General features: G+C 42.7%; 1 protein-coding gene across 2 annotated transcripts; it reads left to right on the top strand.

The window, feature by feature from the left end:
* Positions 1-708: 708 nt before the first annotated feature.
* Positions 709-17135, top strand: LOC110529862 (methylmalonate-semialdehyde/malonate-semialdehyde dehydrogenase [acylating], mitochondrial). Of its 2 annotated transcripts, none has more exons than XM_036985378.2 (12): positions 709-825; positions 1410-1454; positions 1636-1710; positions 2301-2462; positions 2656-2734; positions 2996-3298; positions 3656-3777; positions 4055-4244; positions 7645-7826; positions 10524-10703; positions 15854-15952; positions 16125-17135. In XM_036985378.2, exons 2-12 carry the CDS (start codon positions 1422-1424, stop codon positions 16227-16229), a joined length of 1530 nt encoding a protein of 509 aa, XP_036841273.1. In that variant the 5' UTR covers positions 709-825; positions 1410-1421; the 3' UTR covers positions 16230-17135. The 2 variants fall into 2 exon arrangements, with proteins under 2 accessions (XP_036841273.1, XP_036841272.1); XM_036985377.2 differs by having other exon boundaries at positions 737-1017.
* Positions 17136-19480: the final 2345 nt, after the last annotated feature.

Genomic DNA, 19480 nt, shown 5'->3' with positions numbered 1-19480 from the left:
ATCATAGAAACGGTCACATGTCAAGCTAGGTTGAAAGTGTTTATGTCATCTTCAACCTAGCTGTAAGGAAAGAAGCTAACGTAGCTCAGCCACAGTTTTCCATTGGGTCAAATTACTTTGCTCACGCCTAAATATAACATGTTAGGTATAGAAATAGGTAACTTAATTATATCATAAAAACTCAGACCAAGGCCAATGTAAAAAGTGTCTGTCACATTATAAAAAGTGGAATCAGGAATAAAGTAATGGAGTGACTTATTGACTATGGTCTATTCTATACTATTATAATTTATTCTACCTTATTCTATAAAATTCAATTTACTTAATTTAATGTATGTTCCGAAAAAAGACCAGCTCTCACATTTAAGCTCTGTTGGATAAGAAAAAAATGCATAAGGTGAAATGATGGACTCGATTTTGCACCAATGAAAGACATGTAACAGAGCTGGGGCGGGCACTAATTGTAAGGGTAAATTATTTAGCATGGCTCGGTGTCCTGGGTGTTTGGATTTGATACATTTTAGACCATTCCATTGGTCCTTACGTGAAATTCACTCAACCGGAATACCGGACCGTGTAAAACGAATTTGCCCAATGTCAACGACGACTGGTCCCTAGCATGAAAGGCCAGCCAATCCGCTTCATATATTTTGGGGCGTGTTTTTGTTTTCGCCAACTGATTGGTTCTTGTCCAAGCGTTTGTCCCTCACATGTTGCGTCCTCTTCACAGGACTCTAGCGTTTCCATTTCACAGATGAATAAAGTATCTGCTGCATTCATCAACGTAGCCTAACTTTGCTTTCTCATTGAAAGATCAAATAAAAGGTGCATCTTTTGCGTTTTCTACGTTCTCAGTCTGTTTGACTTCATCAACGTATAACTGCTAGATAGCTGACTTTATAAATGGCCAGAGGTGTCTGTGTTTAGGGACTGCGGTGTGTGTACTTTGGGCTGAAAGCAATCACAATCTCTTCTACCATGGCAGGGATTCTAGCGAGATCGTTATGGAGCAAAAAGGTCAACCACATTCCCCGTGCAGCTTTTCTAGCTAAATGCATTGTTTTATACTTGATTGGCTAGCTAGCTATATAAATTGCTAGCATTATAGCATGGCACGGTAGCTAGTTAGCAAAGTATCGCCACACTTTTGGGGAAAAAAGTCTAAGCAGTCATGTAGGATTATATCCTTTTTACCATTGCAACGTTAGCTATATTCTGTAGCATGCGGTCAATGCATGATTAACAGGTTGAACGAGTCAACTAGCTAGCTAACTAGCTTCAATGTCACAGTTAGTTAGCTTAGCTAACTAGTTAGCTAGCAGAAAGGTAGGGTTTTGGATCTTAGCTATCTGGTCAATGGCAATGAAAACGTAACGTTGACAATTGATCCTCGTGTGTCCTCTCTTCAGGCACCACTTCAGATGGGTCTCATGTGTTATTCATCATCATCAGTGGTGAGTTAGCATCTTGCAATCGTATAATAACTAGATTTATGAGTGGTCGTATGTATACTGTAGCTCGCTATCGAAGACTTGTAGTCAAATATATGCTCATTCAATCTACATCTGCACAGACATGTTTGACATTGTCGATGACATGTCCATTGTGAGGTTGTCATTTCCTGTCTTCTTGCAGCCCACCACCAAGCTGTTCATTGACGGCAAGTTTGTAGAGTCCAGCACCTCAGAATGGCTGGACATTCACAACCCTGTAAGTGTCAATGCTTACACACATACACCACAACAGGTGTACACAATGTATAAGCCGGTCGGGTCGGAAGATGAATATGTCTTGGGGTGTCATATTTTAATCTGTATGATTTGCAAAGTGTAGAAATGGAAGCCTATTCTTTACATCCAACTGACCCTTGACATGTTTATGCACTAACATTAACTATAACTCTGCATCTACTTCAGGGAAACTTGCTGTTGACTTGCTTTTGGCAAGGCAACTATATACTGCTGTTGAATGCAGAATCAGCTACACACCCAGAAGACCATAAATCTCTTCCCTACAAATAATTTCATTTAAATGTTAGCCTAAAAATGATTTATGTATTATTTATAATGCTAAAAACCTTGGTAAAAGACAGAACTCCCCCTCAAGCATTCAGTCTCACTAAAAAGACCATGATGAAGCGCTATCTGACTCAACTGCCTATTCTACATGTCATGATATAACGTTATACCTGTACACAATCCATTTTTACGTTACACCCTCCTGGACATGCCCCTTATGTAGTGTGTCTCCGTTCACAATGACATGATTATTAATCTATTGTCCTTCTCTCCCTACCTCAGGCCACTAACGAGGTGGTGGGTCGCGTGCCCAAAGCCACCCAGACAGAGATGTTAGCTGCAGTAGAGTCCTGCTCCAGGGCCTACGCCTCCTGGGCCGAGACCTCCATCCTCACCCGCCAGCAGATCTTCCTCCGATACCAGCAGCTCATCAAGGAAAACATTGTAAGGAAAGACCCTGGTCTGAAAATGGGCCTCCATAGGAATGGTTCCCAATATTTTGTTCAATGTAATGCCTTTTGAGCTGTATTGAAAATCGTGATCCAAAGAATAAGCTACAAACAAGTTTCTTTGCAACAAACATGAATGTTCATCAAAGATGTTTGGTTCATTTATTTATTTTCATCTGTGTTTTCAGAAAGAGCTAGCCAGGCTGATCACCCTGGAGCAGGGCAAGACTCTGGCTGACGCGGAGGGAGACGTCTTCAGAGGATTGCGTAGGTAGACCAGTCATGCTAAGTAGGCATGGGGAAACACGGGATAAAATGTTTGAACTGATTGAAACGGGGAGATACGACAACAACTTGTCTCTGTAGTCTGTATTGAAATCTCTGTTCTGCAATCGCTATCTCCTTGCACCACAAATATTTCACCCTCTGCCCACCACTTCTATGTCTTTCACTGCTACTCTTATCTCTAAGAGTAGCAGTTTGACCTTCTGCTTCCTGGCTTTTACTCACCGTCTCTCTGCCCCCTAGAGGTGGCAGAGCACGCCTGCAGCATCACCTCCCTGATGCTGGGGGAGACCCTGCCCTCCATCACCAAAGACATGGATACCTACACCTACCGCCTGCCCATCGGGGTGTGTGCTGGTATCGCCCCCTTCAACTTCCCTGCCATGATCCCTCTGTGGATGTTCCCCATGGGCATGGTGTGTGGCAACACCTACCTGATGAAGCCTTCCGAGCGCGTCCCAGGATGCACCATGCTGCTGGCCAGGCTGCTGCAGGACGCAGGGATGCCCGACGGGACCCTGAACATCATTCATGGACAGCACGCTGGTAAGACCAGGGGGCATGTGTGTGATGAGTCTTTATAAAACATGCTATTGAAGTGTGTCCTGTTTCCCAGGATGTAAGGAAAAACCAGGCTATGCTGATCATGTGTGTTAGCTAGTGCCTGAGGTATATTGGTAGTCTTTGAATGTCCTGTAGACCCAGCACTTTATGTTAAGTAAACGCTTTGCCTAATGTGTGTGTAGGTAAATGTGTTTAAGTGCCGTAGGGGGTAGCAGTCCATATAGGAAATACTGTTTGTTTTGTTGCAGGTTTCATTTCCAAGGTGATTACACCTCCATCTTGTGCCCTTACAGTGCCATGTTGAGGAGTGAAATAATGACCTTTGACCTCTTTCCGTAGCCGTGAACTTCATCTGTGACCACCCTGCCATCAAGGCCATCAGCTTCGTGGGCTCCAACCAGGCAGGAGAGTACATCTACGAGAGAGGATCCAAGAATGGCAAGAGAGTGCAGTCCAACATGGTAAATATGATAACCGAATAGGGTCTATGAATAGGGTCTATCAATTGGCGACTAAATGAATGAAGGGAACCCTTAGACGCTTAGGGAAATATGTCTGCCTTAAATTGTCTACAGTGCCCTTAACCATACTGCAAGATGAATAGTTCTACCACATTATCAACCCTGAACCAGTAGATGGCTAAAGTTCCTTGAGTTTCTTATTGCTTAGGTCTATGTCTTTGCACATTCTGAAAACGCATGTCAGTAAACCTACCAACCCTTGTATTCTGCCTCGTAGGGAGCTAAGAACCACGGTGTGGTGATGCCTGACGCAAACAAGGAGAACACTCTGAACCAGCTGGTGGGCGCAGCCTTTGGCGCTGCAGGACAGCGTTGTATGGCTCTCTCAACCGCCATTCTCGTAGGCGAGGCTCGTGAATGGCTCCCAGAGCTGGTGGAGCGCTCCAAAGCCCTGCGCGTCAATGCAGGTACAGTGTCTTGCAAAAGTATTCACCCCCTTGGCGTTTTTCCTATTTTGTTGCATTACAACCTGTCATTTAAATAGATTTTTATTTGGATTTCATGTAATGAACATACACAAAATAGTCCAAATTGGTGAAGTGAAAAACAATAACTTGTTTGTTTTTACAGTGCCTTGCGAAAGTATTCGGCCCCCTTGAACTTTGCGACCTTTTGCCACATTTCAGGCTTCAAACATAAAGATATAAAACTGTATTTTTTGTGAAGACTCAACAAGTGGGACACAATCATGAAGTGGAATGACATTTATTGGATATTTCAAACTTTTTTAACAAATCAAAAACTGAAAAATTGGGCGTGCAAAATTATTCAGCCCCTTTACTTTCAGTGCAGCAAACTCTCTCCAGAAGTTCAGTGAGGATCTCTGAATGATCCAATGTTGACCTAAATGACTAATGATGATAAATACAATCCACCTGTGTGTAATCAAGTCTCCGTATAAATGCACCTGCACTGTGATAGTCTCAGAGGTCTGTTAAAAGCGCAGAGAGCATCATGAAGAACAAGGAACACACCAGGCAGGTCCGAGATACTGTTGTGAAGAAGTTTAAAGCCGGATTTGGATACAAAAAGATTTCCCAAGCTTTAAACATCCCAAGGAGCACTGTGCAAGCGATGATATTGAAATGGAAGGAGTATCAGACCACTGCAAATCTACCAAGACCTGGCCATCCCCTAAACTTTCAGCTCATACAAGGAGAAGACTGATCAGAGATGCAGCCAAGAGGCCCATGATCACTCTGGATGAACTGCAGAGATCTACAGCTGAGGTGGGAGACTCTGTCCACAGGACAACAATCAGTCGTATATTGCACAAATCTGGCCTTTATGGAAGAGTGGCAAGAAAGCCATTTCTTAAAGATATCCATAAAAAGTGTTGTTTAAAGTTTGCCACAAGCCACCTGGGAGACACCAAACATGTGGAAGAAGGTGCTCTGGTCAGATGAAACCAAAATTGAACTTTTTGGCAACAATGCAAAATGTTATGTTTGGCGTAAAAGCAACACAGCTCATCACCCTGAACACACCATCCCCACTGTCAAACATGGTGGTGGCAGCATCATGGTTTGGGCCTGCTTTTCTTCAGCAGGGACAGGGAAGATGGTTAAAATTGATGGGAAGATGGATGGAGCCAAATACAGGACCATTCTGGAAGAACCTGATGGAGTCTGCAAAAGACCTGCGACTGGGACGGAGATTTGTCTTCCAACAAGACAATGATCCAAAACATAAAGCAAAATCTACAATGGAATGGTTCAAAAATAAACATATCCAGGTGTTAGAATGGCCAAGTCAAAGTCCAGACCTGAATCCAATCGAGAATCTGTGGAAAGAACTGAAAACTGCTGTTTACAAATGCTCTCCATCCAACCTCACTGAGCTCGAGCTGTTTTGCAAGGAGGAATGGGAAAAAATTTCAGTCTCTCGATGTGCAAAACTGATAGAGACATACCCCAAGCGACTTACAGCTGTAATCGCAGCAAAAGGTGGCGCTACAAAGTATTAACTTAAGGGGGCTGAATAATTTTGCACGCCCAATTTTTCAGTTTTTGATTTGTTAAAAAAGTTTGAAATATCCAATAAATGTCGTTCCACTTTGTTGATTCTTCACAAAAAAATACAGTTTTATATCTTTATGTTTGAAGCCTGAAATGTGGCAAAAGGTCGCAAAGTTCAAGGGGGCCGAATACTTTCGCAAGGCACTGTATTTTATTTTAGACAACAGAAAAGTGGTGTGCACATATGTATTCACTCCCTTTGCTATGAAGCCCCTAAAATAAGATCTGGTGCAACCAATTACCTTCAGAAGTCACATAATTAATTAAAGTCCACCAGTATGTGTATATATCATGCATGCATGCATACATACATACATACATGCATACATGCATGCATGTTCTGAAATGCACCATGAAGACCAAGGAGCTCTCCAAACAGTTCAGGGACAAAGTGGTGAAGTACAGATCAGGGTTGGGTTATAAAAAATATCAGAAACTTTGAACATCCCACGGAGCACCATTAAATCCATTATCAAAAAATGGAAAGAATATGGCACCACAACAAACCTGTCAAGAGAGGGCCGCCCACCAAAACTCACGGACCAGGCAAGGAGGCCATTAATCAGAGGCAACTGAGAGACCAATGATAACCCTGAAGGTGCTGCAACGCTCCACAGCAGCGATTGGAGTATCTGTCCGTAGAACCACTTTAAGCTGTACACTCCACAGAGCTGGGCTTTATGGAAGAGAGGCCAGAAAAAAGCCATTGCTTAAAGAAAAAAAATAAGCAAACACATTTGGTGTTCACCAAAAGGCATGTGGGAGACTCTCCAAACATATGGAAGAAGGTACTCGGGTCAGATGAGACTAAAATTGAGCTTTTTAGCCATCAAGGAAGACACTATGTCTGGCACAAACCCAACACCTCTCATCCCCACAGTGAAGCATGGTGGTGGCAGCATCATGCTGTGGGGTTGTTTTTCATTGGCAGGGACTGGGAAACTGGTCAGAATTGAAGGAATGATGGATGGTGCTAAATACAGGGAAATTCTTGAGGGAATCTTGTTTCAGTCTTCCAGATATTTGAGACTGGGACGGAGGTTCACCTTCCAGCAGGACAATGACCCTAAGCATACTGCTAAAGCAACACTTGGGTGGTTTAAGGTGAAACATTTACATGTCTTGGAATGGCCTAGTCAAAGACCAGACCTCAATCCAATTGAGAATCTGTGGTATGACTTAAAGATTGCTGTACACCAGCAGGAACCCATCCAACTTGAAGGAGCTGGAGCAGTTTTGCCTTGAAGAATGGGGAAAAAATGCCAGTGGCTAGATGTGCCAAGCTTATAGAGACATATTCCAAGAGACATGCAGCTGTAATTTCTGCAGAAGGTGGCTCTACAAAGTATTGACTTTGGGGGGGTGAATAGTTATGCACACAAGTACATTTTTGTCTAATTTCTTGTTTGTTTCAAGGAAACTATTTTGCATCTTCAAAGTGGTAGGCATGTTGCATAAATCAAATGCTACAAACCTCCCAAAAATCTATTTTAATTTCAGGTTGTAAGGCAACTAAATAGGAAAAATGCCAAGGGGGGTGAATACTTTCACAAGGCACTGTACCTCTCACTCTTTTACTTAAAGGGACTTTCAATGCCTTGTGTGGATTTATGACTTTTTTTCCTCCACAAAACTTCTTACAAATCAATGTTTTCCCCCTATGTGTGAGAACATTGATTTAATTAAACATTTCAAATAGTACATCCAATATGACCACCAGCGCCAGTCCACATAGTGTATGTCATAGAATATAGTTCTAATTGTGTGTTTTCTTCCTCTGTGTATTTAGGTGACCAGCCGGGTGCTGACGTGGGTCCTCTGATCTCCCCTGAAGCCAGGGCCCGTGTTGAAAAGTTGATCCAGAGCGGCGTGGACGAGGGAGCTACGCTGCTGCTGGATGGACGCAATGTCCACGTCAAAGGATACGAGAATGGCAACTTTGTAGGGCCCACCATCATCGGCAATGTCACGGTAAGGGGTGGGTGTCTCTTTAATATTAGAGCTGATCCAACCCTAAAGTATTTTTATAAAAAATATATTAAACTGTCTTAGGTCAGTTAGGATCACCACTTTATTTTAAGAATGTGAAATGTCAGAATAATAGTGGAGTGTTTTATTTTAGCTTTTATTTCTTTCATCACATTCCCAGTGGGTCAGAAGTTTGTATTAGTATTTGGTAGCATTGCCTTTAAATTGTTTAACTTGGGCCAAATGTTTTTGTTAGCCTTCCACAAGCTTCCCACAACAAGTTGGGTGAATTTTGGGTCATTCCTCTTGACAGAGCTGGTGTAACTGACTCAGCTTTGTAGGTCTCCTTGCTCGCACATGCTTTTTCAGTTCTGCCCACAAATTTTCTATAGGATTGAGGTCAGGGCTTTAATGGCCACTCCAATACCTTGATTTTGCTGTCCTTAAGCCATTTTGCCACAACTTTGGAAGTATGCTTGGGGTCATTGTCCATTTGGAAGACCCATTTGCGACCAAGCTTTAACTTCCTGACTGTTGCTTCAATATATCCACAGAATTGTCCTCCTCATGATGCCATCTATTTTGTGAAGTGCACCAGTCCAACCTGCAGCAAAAAAAAAACAGAACATAATGCTGCCACCCCCGTGCTTCACAGTTAGGATGGTGTTCTTCGGTTTGCAAGCCTCCCCCTTTTTCCTCCAAACTTATTGATGGTCATAATGGCCACACAGTTCTATTTTTGTTTCATCAGACCAGAGGACATTTCTTCAAAAAGTACAGTCTTTGTCCCCATGTGCAGTTACAAACTGTAGTCTGGCATTTTTTTTATGGCGGTTTGGAGCAGTGGCTTCATCCTTGCTGAGCAGCCTTTCAGGTTATGTCGATATAGGACTTGTTTTACTGTGGATATAGATACTTTTGTACCCGTTTTCCTCCAGCATCTTCACAAGGTCCTTTGCTGTTGTTCTGGGATTGATTTGCACTTTTTGCACCAAAGTACGTTCATCTCTAGGAGACAGAATGCGTCTCCTTCCTGAGCAGTATGACGGCTGCGTGGTCCCAGGGATTTATACTTGCGTGAACGTGGTACCTTCAGGCGTTTGGAAATTGCTCCCTAGGATAAACCAGACTTGTGGAGGTCTGCAATTATTTTCTGAGGTCTTGGCTGATTTCTTTTGATTTTCCCATGATGTCAAGCAAAGAGGCACTGAGTTTGAAGGTTGGCCTTGAAAGACATCCACAGGTACACCTCCAATTGACTCAAATTATGTCAATTAGCCTATTGGAGGTGTACCTGTGGCTGTATTTCAAGGATTGCGTGCTCCTGGTGTAACTTGGGTAGTTGTTGCCACCCTGTACCTGTCCCGCAGGTGTGATGTACCGATCCTGTGCAGGTGTTGTTACACGTGGTCTGCCACTGTGAAGACGATCAGCTGTCCGTCCTGTCTCCCTGTAGCGCTGTCTTAGGAGTCTCACAGTACGGACATTGCAATTTATTACCCTGGCCACATCTGCAGTCCTCATGCCTCCTTGCAGCATGCCTAAGGCACATTCACGCAGATGAGGCATCTTTCTTTTGGTGTTTTTCAGAATCAGTAGAAAGGACACTAAAGACGCATAAGGTCACAGTTATGAGAACTTAGGACACTCAATTGCCTACCGTCTGTAAGCTGTTAGTCTTACCGCCCGTTCCACAGGTGCATGTTCATTAATTGTTAATGGGTTAATGAACAAGCATGGGAAACGGTGTTTAAACCCTTTTACGATGAAGATTTGTGAGGTTATTTGGATTTGTACAAATTATCTTTGAAAGACAGGGTCCTGAAAGAGGGACGTTTCCTTTTTGCTGAGTTTATATATAACATTTCAGTTTGCAAGAATTGTGTGTCGTTTAAGTTTTGACTGTTAGCACGCTCAGCTAAACCCTAGGTTTCCACATCTACAAACTATACAGGTTACTGTATTTCATAGATCATGTACATTTTGGTGAACCATCTCCACTACACATGGAAGGGTCATGCACATCAGTGGAGTATCTCAGAACAACGTTGAACCTTGGTACAGTGGAAATTACACTTTGACAAAAGTACAAACAAATATATACAAACTTTTGACATACCAGTGTTGGGTTCTAAATGAACCTTCTAAAGTTTCATGGATGCTTAATAAAGCGCAAGCCAAGTTTATAACCCCATTGGGTCAAACGGCTGCATAAGACAAAAGACATTCACACTGATATTTAACCCTTTCTCCTAGGCTCCTACACATCTGAACAGCCAATGCATCTCTGTTGCTTGACAGAACCTTAGTGATATCTGTTCTTCCTCACTTCATCTGACCTCTGCCCCAAAGTGCTCACTCCTCTCCAACTCACGGCTGTTATGTTGACTCGTACCAGACTGTCTTTCCCCCCCCCCCATAGGATCCCTGATGGCTAACAACATATCCGGACAGAATGTAAACGTTATACATTCCCCTCTCTCCCTGAATAAGTATTTCATATTCTCAGAACCCAACACGACAATCTAGGGCTACAAAACCTAGATTAAAAGAAAAAAAAAGTTAGCTGACATTGGCTAGTTTGTCTGGACATTTCTGACAAGTTATAAATAGCTCTCTAAAGTATGCACTGATGAGGAAAATGACGAGGAAAACTGATGATGCACTACTTAATATCAGGCTTTTTCCTCCCCTCCCCAGCCAGCGATGACGTGCTACACGGAGGAGATATTTGGGCCGGTGCTGGTGGTTCTGGAGGCTGACACTCTGGATGAAGCCATCTCCCTGGTCAACAACAACCAGTACGGCAACGGAACCGCCATCTTCACCACCAACGGCGCCACCGCCCGCAAGTACACACACGAGGTGGATGTCGGACAGGTGAGCCGTAGTTCAGAGACTTCCGGTAGGTGCTTGGGGAAGTAAGACTTGTGTGATTGGCGTCCAACAGTACAAGTAGTTTCCCATTTAACTTCATTTCTAGATAGATGGGCAACTATGCAGTGATTCATAGCTTGTGGTAACTCTGAGGATAATTTAATGCAACTTTAATGACATTTTAGTTATTTAGCAGATGCTCTTATCCAGAGCGACTTAGTGCATGCATTTTTAATTCGTACTGGTCCCCCGCGGGAATCGAACCCACAACCCTTTGCAAGTGGCATGCTCTACCAACTGAGCCACACGGGGTCATCTATTGTTTACCGCACTATTTTTGTTGTGTATGCAAGTCTTTTTCATGGATCGTTGAAGGTGTAATTTGTAGGTTAACGTTGGGCATTGTTTTCCTTTTCTACCTTTGGTTAATTTTGTTGGTGTATTGGACAAGAGATGGGTGGGGTTCTCAGATGGTTGAGGGGCAGCTCTTAGTGAACTGGGGGGGGGGGGTCTTGGAGGGCTGGTGGTTGGGAGTTTGGGCCGGTGGCTGATGGATCGCTGGTTCGTGTCCCCATTTTTTTGATCTTGTGGGAGATCTGTCGACGTGTCCTTGAGCCTGGTTGCTTCTGTGTCATTCTGGATGGGAGTCTGATAGATGACTGATTTTGTATATATTCAATAAAAAATACATTTACTTTGAGCATGGTATGATCTTCGGTGTCTAGGGTTTCCTGAGAATGGTCCGACAAACCCAAACATCCGGTCAGTCAGCGGCAGTCCTGTGGTCAAAAACAGCTTGTTGAAGGAGAATGGCAAGAATCGTGCAAGCTAACAGGCGGGCCACAAACAGACAAATAACGGCACAGACCGGCATCTCACAACACACAACTCATCGATCCTTGTCACAGATGGTCTATTGCAGCGGACGACCACACCATGTTCCACTCCTATCAGCTAAAAAAGAGGCGGCTCCAGTGTGCATGCGATCACCAACGCTGGACAATTGAGAAGTGGGAAAAACCGCCTGGTCCGACAAATCCCAGTTTCTGCCGCGTCATGCTGATGGCAGTTAGGATTTGACATGAGTCAATGGACCCAGGCTAGTGGCGGCGGTGTATCGCGTCAGCATGGACCAACATACATGTGGAAAGTTTCCGACTTGTAGAATCAATGCCCCTGATAATTCAGGCTGTTCTGGAGGCAAAGGTAGATCCGACCCGGTACTAGATGGGAAATATCGTAAGTTTATTTTTGAAGTGTGTGTCCTATATCTGAGAGAGAAAGATCTGTAGTTTGTTGTTGACACATTTAACCCTTTTTTAGGCACTAAACTACTTCCATATATACAGTGCATTCGGGAACGTATTGAGTCCCCTTTACTTTTTCCACATTTTGTTATGCCTTATTCTAAAATGTGTTAAATACATTTTTCCCCCTCCATCTACACACAATACCCCATCATGACAAAGCGAATAAAGGTTTAGAATCTTTTGCAAATGTATTAAAAATACCTTATTTACATAAGTATTCAGACCCTTTGCTATGAGACTCAATTGAGCTCCGGTGCATCCTGTTTCCATTGATCATCCTTGATGTTTCTACTTATTGGAGTCCACCTGTGGTAAATGCAATTGATTGGACATGATTTGGAAAGGCACACACCTGTCTATTTAAGGTCCCACAGTTGACAGTGTAAGTCAGAGCAAAAACCAATTCAAACGAATTGTCTGCAGAGCTCTGAGATAGGGTTGTGTCTGCACAGAACTGGGGAATGGTACCAAAACATTTCTGTAGCATTGAAGGTCCCCAAGAACTTAGTGGCCTCATCATTCTTCTATTTAAGACGTTTGGAACCACCAGGTCAAACTGAGCAATCGTGGGGTAGAAGGGCCTTGGTCAGGGAGGTTACCAAGAACCCTATGGTCACTCTGACAGAGCTCCAGAGTTCCTCTGGAAATGGGAGAACCTTCCAGAAGGACAACCACCTCTGTAGCAGTCGACCAATCAGGCCTTTATGGTAGAGTGGCCAGACGGAAGCCACTCCTCAGTAAAAGGCACATGGCAACATGCTTGGAGTTTGCCAAAAGGCACCTAAAGGACTCTGACCATGAGAAACACTGTTCTCTGGTCTGATGAATCCAATAATTAACTATTTGGCCTGAATGTCAAGCGCCACGTCTGGAGGAAACCTGGCACCATCCGTTGAAGCATGGTGGTGGCAACAGCATGCTGTGGGGGTGTTTTTCAGCGGCAGGGACTGCCAGACTAGTCAGACTAGTGTATATATATATATATATATATTTTTTTTTTTCTTTTTTTTACAGTGCCTTGCGAAAGTATTCGGCCCCCTTGAACTTTGCGACCTTTTGCCACATTTCAGGCTTCAAACATAAAGATATAAAACTGTATTTTTTTTGTGAAGAATCAACAAGTGGGACACAATCATGAAGTGGAACGACATTTATTGGATATTTCAAACTTTTTTAACAAATCAAAAACTGAAAAATTGGGCGTGCAAAATTATTCAGCCCCTTTACTTTCAGTGCAGCAAACTCTCTCCAGAAGTTCAGTGAGGATCTCTGAATGATCCAATGTTGACCTAAATGACTAATGATGATCAATACAATCCACCTGTGTGTAATCAAGTCTCCGTATAAATGCACCTGCACTGTGATAGTCTCAGAGGTCCGTTAAAAGCGCAGAGAGCATCATGAAGAACAAGGAACACACCAGGCAGGTCCGAGATACTGTTGTGAAGAAGTTTAAAGCCGGATTTGGATACAAAAAGATTTCCCAAGCTTTAAACATCCCAAGGAGCACTGTGCAAGCGATAATATTGAAATGGAAGGAGTATCAGACCACTGCAAATCTACCAAGACCTGGCCGTCCCTTAACTTTCAGCTCATACAAGGAGAAGACTGATCAGAGATGCAGCCAAGAGGCCCATGATCACTCTGGATGAACTGCAGAGATCTACAGCTGAGGTGGGAGACTCTGTCCATAGGACAACAATCAGTCGTATATTGCACAAATCTGGCCTTTAAGAAATGGCTTTCTTGCCACTCTCCCATAAAGATATCCATAAAAAGTGTCGTTTAAAGTTTGCCACAAGCCACCTGGGAGACACACCAAACATGTGGAAGAAGGTGCTCTGGTCAGATGAAACCAAAATTGAACTTTTTGGCAACAATGCAAAACGTTATGTTTGGTGTAAAAGCAACACAGCTCATCACCCTGAACACACCATCCCCACTGTCAAACGTGGTGGCAGCATCATGGTTTGGGCCTGCTTTTCTTCAGCAGGGACAGGGAAGATGGTTAAAATTGATGGGAAGATGGATGGAGCCAAATACAGGACCATCTGGAAGAAAACCTGATGGAGTCTGCAAAAGACCTGAGACTGGGACGGAGATGTGTCTTCCAACAAGACAATGATCCAAAACATAAAGCAAAATCTACAATGGAATGGTTCAAAAATAAACATATCCAGGTGTTAGAATGGCCAAGTCAAAGTCCAGACCTGAATCCAATCGAGAATCTGTGGAAAGAACTGAAAACTGCTGTTCACAAATGCTCTCCATCCAACCTCACTGAGCTCGAGCTGTTTTGCAAGGAGGAATGGGAAAAAATTTCAGTCTCTCGATGTGCAAAACTGATAGACATACCCCAAGCGACTTACAGCTGTAATCGCAGCAAAAGATGGCGCTACAAAGTATTAACTTAAGGGGGCTGAATAATTTTGCACGCCCAATTTTTCAGTTTTTGATTTGTTAAAGTTTGAAATATCCAATAAATGTCATTCCACTTCATGATTGTGTCCCGCTTGTTGTTGATTCTTCACAAAAAAATACAGTTTTATATCTTTATGTTTGAAGCCTGAAATGTGGCAAAAGGTCGCAAAGTTCAAGGGGGCCGAATACTTTCGCAAGGCTGTGTGTGTGTGTATATATGTATATGTGTATATGTATGTGTATATATATGTATATGTGTGTGTGTGTGTGTATATATACATACATACATTTTATATATGTATAATGTGTGTATATATATTTTTTTTAAATATCATATACTAATGGAATGGCATCTTTTTTTTTTTTTTTTTTACCTTTTTAACTAGGCAAGTCAGTTAAGAACAAATTCTTATTTTCAAGGACGGCCTACCAGGGAACAGTGGGTTCAGGGGCAGAGCAACAGATTTTTACCTTGTCAGCTCGGGGATTAGATCTAGCAACCTTTCGGTTACAAGTCCAACACTCTAACCACTAAGGCTACCTGCCGCCACAACTGCATCCTCTTTAGCGGCTTTGAACAACATATTGACACAGACAATGAAAGCAGCAGTATTTGTGACGTGAAATTGTTCTGAAAAGTGGAGGGGGAAAAATTAATCAAACTTGGTGTGACTGGTTCATTGCGTTGGGGGTGGGGAGGTTCCTTGCCAATCTGAAACTTCTTAATTTGTATAGTCAACTAATATTTAGAGAACATGGATAATAGTAATGCTACTGATAACGTAATAGTAATGTAATAGTGCAGTTTCAGAGAAAAGCCACGTTTTCTTTTGTCTTATATGCGCAAATCCCCCCCCCCACCCCCCCCAAGCCATAACTTAAATTTCAAGACCGTCACAGCCCTAATCACAACTGGTGAGAGGATATGCTGAGAAAGAAGGGCAAATTAGCAGATATTAGGCCCTTAGGCTACAGCATAGCTTCTATACATTTTAATTGCTTACTATATGTGCAGGCTACACACAACCTCTCGACGCAGTTATGGTGGATAACGTTCAATCTCCAGCTCACATTGAAATCCCCCAAACTAACGTGTGACACTGGCAGAGGCTCAAAATATAAACTGTTGCTAATCACAAAAGTGCTTGAGGAAATGTACATTTGCAACATTGTTTCATGATGTTATGCTAACAAAAGCAAGCGCACTGTGGGCCAATTGGTTAGATTTGCGATCAACTGCGATATCTGTGGTGCTGATTCTCCGCTGGCCTAGGGCTACTATTAGTTTATCTGATTTATTTAGGGGATAATCTGAGTCACCACAAACGGGTTATCGTAAAGTAAAAATAAGCCAACAAGCTGTCTGGCATATTTTTCGGGGGAAATATTAAACCCTACTCTGTGTGTGTGTGTCTCATTTAGATTGGTGTGAACGTGCCCATCCCCGTCCCCCTTCCCATGTTCTCCTTCACCGGCTCCAGAGGTTCATTCAGGGGCGACACCAACTTCTACGGCAAACAGGTTAGCTCGCAACAACCAGCACAAGCCCACAACTGTTTCTCGCCCATGTTTTTTTTATCATATGACCATATTGGTCCTAATTTAATAGTTTCTGCAGTCAACTATACAGTATGAGGTGGCCATTTTCTAGTGTTGACTGTCTGCGCCTCTTCTCTGTGTTGTGTCTCTACAGGGCATCCAATTCTACACTCAGGTCAAGACGGTTACATCACAGTGGAAGGCCGACGACGCCACCACGAAGAGCCCAGCCGTTACCATGCCGACCATGGGACGCTAAACGGAACGTTCACTTGTTAATGTGGTGTTCTCTACCTGGCACAACGTTCCACATACTGACTGACATGCGTTAACATTCAGAAGGGGTTAGCAGCCAAGGGGTACGAACAACTGATTCGCTGACAACTGATAAGTCTATTAGAGTCATGGAATATGTTTTATACCGAGTGTACTATATGAGAAACGTTTTTGTATTTGCGTTTGACCCTGTTACTGAAATTGCTTCCGCTAGGGTGATGGCAGATTTTAATCTGAAATGTACTGTTACTGTAGCAACAAATCCTCTGTTCAAGCACTAGTCATATGCTGACCCTGGGAGTCACATTGGAAGGATGGACTAGGTGGAATGCAATGGGTGAGAGAAGGCCGGTGGCAGCTAGTCTAGTGGTTAGAGTGTTGGGCCAGTAACCGAAAGGTTGCTGGATCGAATCCCCGAGCTGACAAGGTAAGAATCTGTTGGCTGCCCCTGAGCAGGCCACTGTTCCCTGGTAGGCCGTCATTGTAAATAAGAATTTGTTCTTAACTGACTTGCCTAGTTTAAAAAGGTTACATCTGAAAAATATTTTATTTTTAAAATCTAAGATGTTACTCCGCTTGCATCCTAACTACAACTATTAGGAGGGGAACAGCGAGACCAACGATAAACGGCTTCACCCAGTCCCTTGTGGGCATTAGTGTTCCCAATCTGTGAAACGGAGACACTAGCTAGGTTTCCATCCAATTGGCGATAGATTGTATGCAAATTTGAGAATATTCGCATCAATGTGAATTTTCTCACCAGAGATGTTTCCATCACGTTGACTTGTTGCCGATTTTAAAGGCTGTGGGTTATGACGTAGTGCACATAAATAAAAACTTTTGCAGTTAAATTCCCATGTACCAAATATAAATTAAAAAATACACTGTACATTGGTTTCCATCGCATTTAACTCTGATGGTTTTGTCACATCAAATGTAGCATTATATAGCGACTGTGCCCACTCTGGTTTTGGCACGTGCGCTCTAGCCAACAGTTTGCAGTGCGGATACAGCCGACAACATGAGATTATTATGGACAAAGGAGTGAGATTGACAAAAATAAACTGCAGCCAAGCATTGATCATCATGTCACAAGAATGTTCATTTTTATTCGAAAGGAGCATCAATCTCATCACCGTGCACTTCCATCCACCATGTGAAGTTCACTTATTTCATCTGTAGCCCAGGGGCGTAGCCATAATTAGTTTTTTTTTTTTTTTTTTGGATAGGCCTAGAAAAATTTGGATACGCATTTTTTTTCTACTTAATTTATCTTGCGACTTGCACCGTATATTATTTCGTAATACAATCGTTTTATACTAGTGCATAGTACTTAGAGCAACCTCGTTACATATACAAATAATGACCTATCCCAGCATATTAAACTAAAACTCACTTTAGAACAGTTGCCAATTTGCCAACAACAAACTCCTCTTCAGACACACTTTAATCTCGATGGGCAAACAAGCCTATATTTGATGTTACAATTTGTACCACGGTGGGCAGTAGTATTATAAAATGGTACCTTCAGTAGACATAAATCATAAGTAGAGGTAGGACGATTTTTCAGTTTCAAAACAATCGGTAATCGGCATTTTTGGACGCCAATTATATTGCTATCCATGAGGAGACTGCGTGGCAGGCTGACCACCTGTTACGTGAGTGCAGGCAGCAAGGAGCCATGGTAAATTGCTAGCTAGCATTAAACTTATAAAAACAATCTTAACATCACTAGTTAACTACACATGGTTGATGATATTACTGGTTTAACTAACTTGTCCTGCGTTGCATATAATCAATGCTGTGCCTGAAATTGTCACTTCTCTTGCGTTCAGTGAAAGCAGAGTCGGGGTGTATGCAGCAGTTTGGGCCGCCTGGCTCGTTGAGAACTGTGTGACGACCATTTCTTCAGAGACCGTAATAAATTAGCCCGAATTTTACATAATTATGACAATATTGAAGGTTGTGCAATATTTAGTCTCGGGGTTGCCACCCGTTTGATAAAATACGGAACGGTTCCGTATTTCACTGAAAAAATAAACGTTTTGTTTTCGAAATGATAGTTTCTGGATTTGACCATATTAATGACCTTGTGTGTTTTATTATATTAAAATTAAGTCTATAATTTGATATTCGATAGAGCAGTCTGACTGAGCGATGGTAGGCAGCAGCAGGCTGGTAAGCATTCATTCAAACCGCACTTTCCTGCGTTTGCCAGCAGCTCTTCGCAATGCTTGAAGCACAGCGCTGTTTACGACTTCAAATCTATCAACTCCCGAGATTAGGCTGGCAATACCAAAGTACCTATTAGAACATCCAATAGTGAAAAGTATATGAAATACAAATGGTAGAGAGAGAAACAGTCCTATAATAACTACAACCTAAAAGTTCCTAACTGGGAATATTGAAGACTCCATGTTAAAAGGAACCACCTTTCATATGTTCTCATGTTCTGAGCAAGGAACTTAAACGTTAGCTTTTTTACATGGCACATATTACTTTCTTCTCCAACACTGTGTTTTTGCATTATTTAAACCAAATTGAACATGTTTCATTATTTGAGACGGAATAGATTTGATTTATCATCAAATCCAATTTATTTATATAGCCCTTTGTACATCAGCTGATATCTCAAAGTGCTGTACAGAAACCTAGCCTAAAACCCCAAACAGCAAGCAATGCAGGTGTAGAAGAACGGTGGCTAGGAAAATCTCCCTAGAAAGGCCAGAACCTAGGAAGAAACGTAGAGGAACCAGGCTATGAGGGGTGGCCAGTCCTCTTCTGGCTGTGCCGGGTGGAGATTATAACAGAATGTGGCCAAGATGTTCAAATGTTCATAAATGACCAGCATGGTCAAATAATAATAATCACAGTAGTTGTCGAGGGTGCAGCAAGTCGGCACCTCAGGAGTAAATATCAGTTGGCTTTTCATAGCCGATCATTAAGAGTATCTCTACCACTCCTGCTGTCTCTAGAGAGTTGAAAACAGCATGTCTGGGATAGGTAGCACGTCCGGTGAACAGGTCAGGATTCCATAGCTGCAGGCAGAACAGTTGAAACTGGAGCAGCAGCATGGCCAGGTGGACTGGGGATAGCAAAGAGTCCTCATGCCAGGTAGTCCTGAGGCATGGTCCTAGGGCTCAGGTTCTCCGAGAGAGAGAAAGAGAGAATTAAAGAGAGCATACTTAAATTCACACAGGACACAGGATAAGACAGGAGAAGTACTCCAGATAT

Source organism: Oncorhynchus mykiss, chromosome 8 (assembly GCF_057628025.1).
Source record: "Oncorhynchus mykiss isolate SJ-2025 chromosome 8, ASM5762802v1, whole genome shotgun sequence".
Lineage (NCBI taxonomy): Eukaryota > Metazoa > Chordata > Actinopteri > Salmoniformes > Salmonidae > Oncorhynchus > Oncorhynchus mykiss.
The sequence above is the reverse complement of the archived record's forward strand: the minus strand, read 5'-3'. Positions and strand labels throughout refer to the sequence as shown.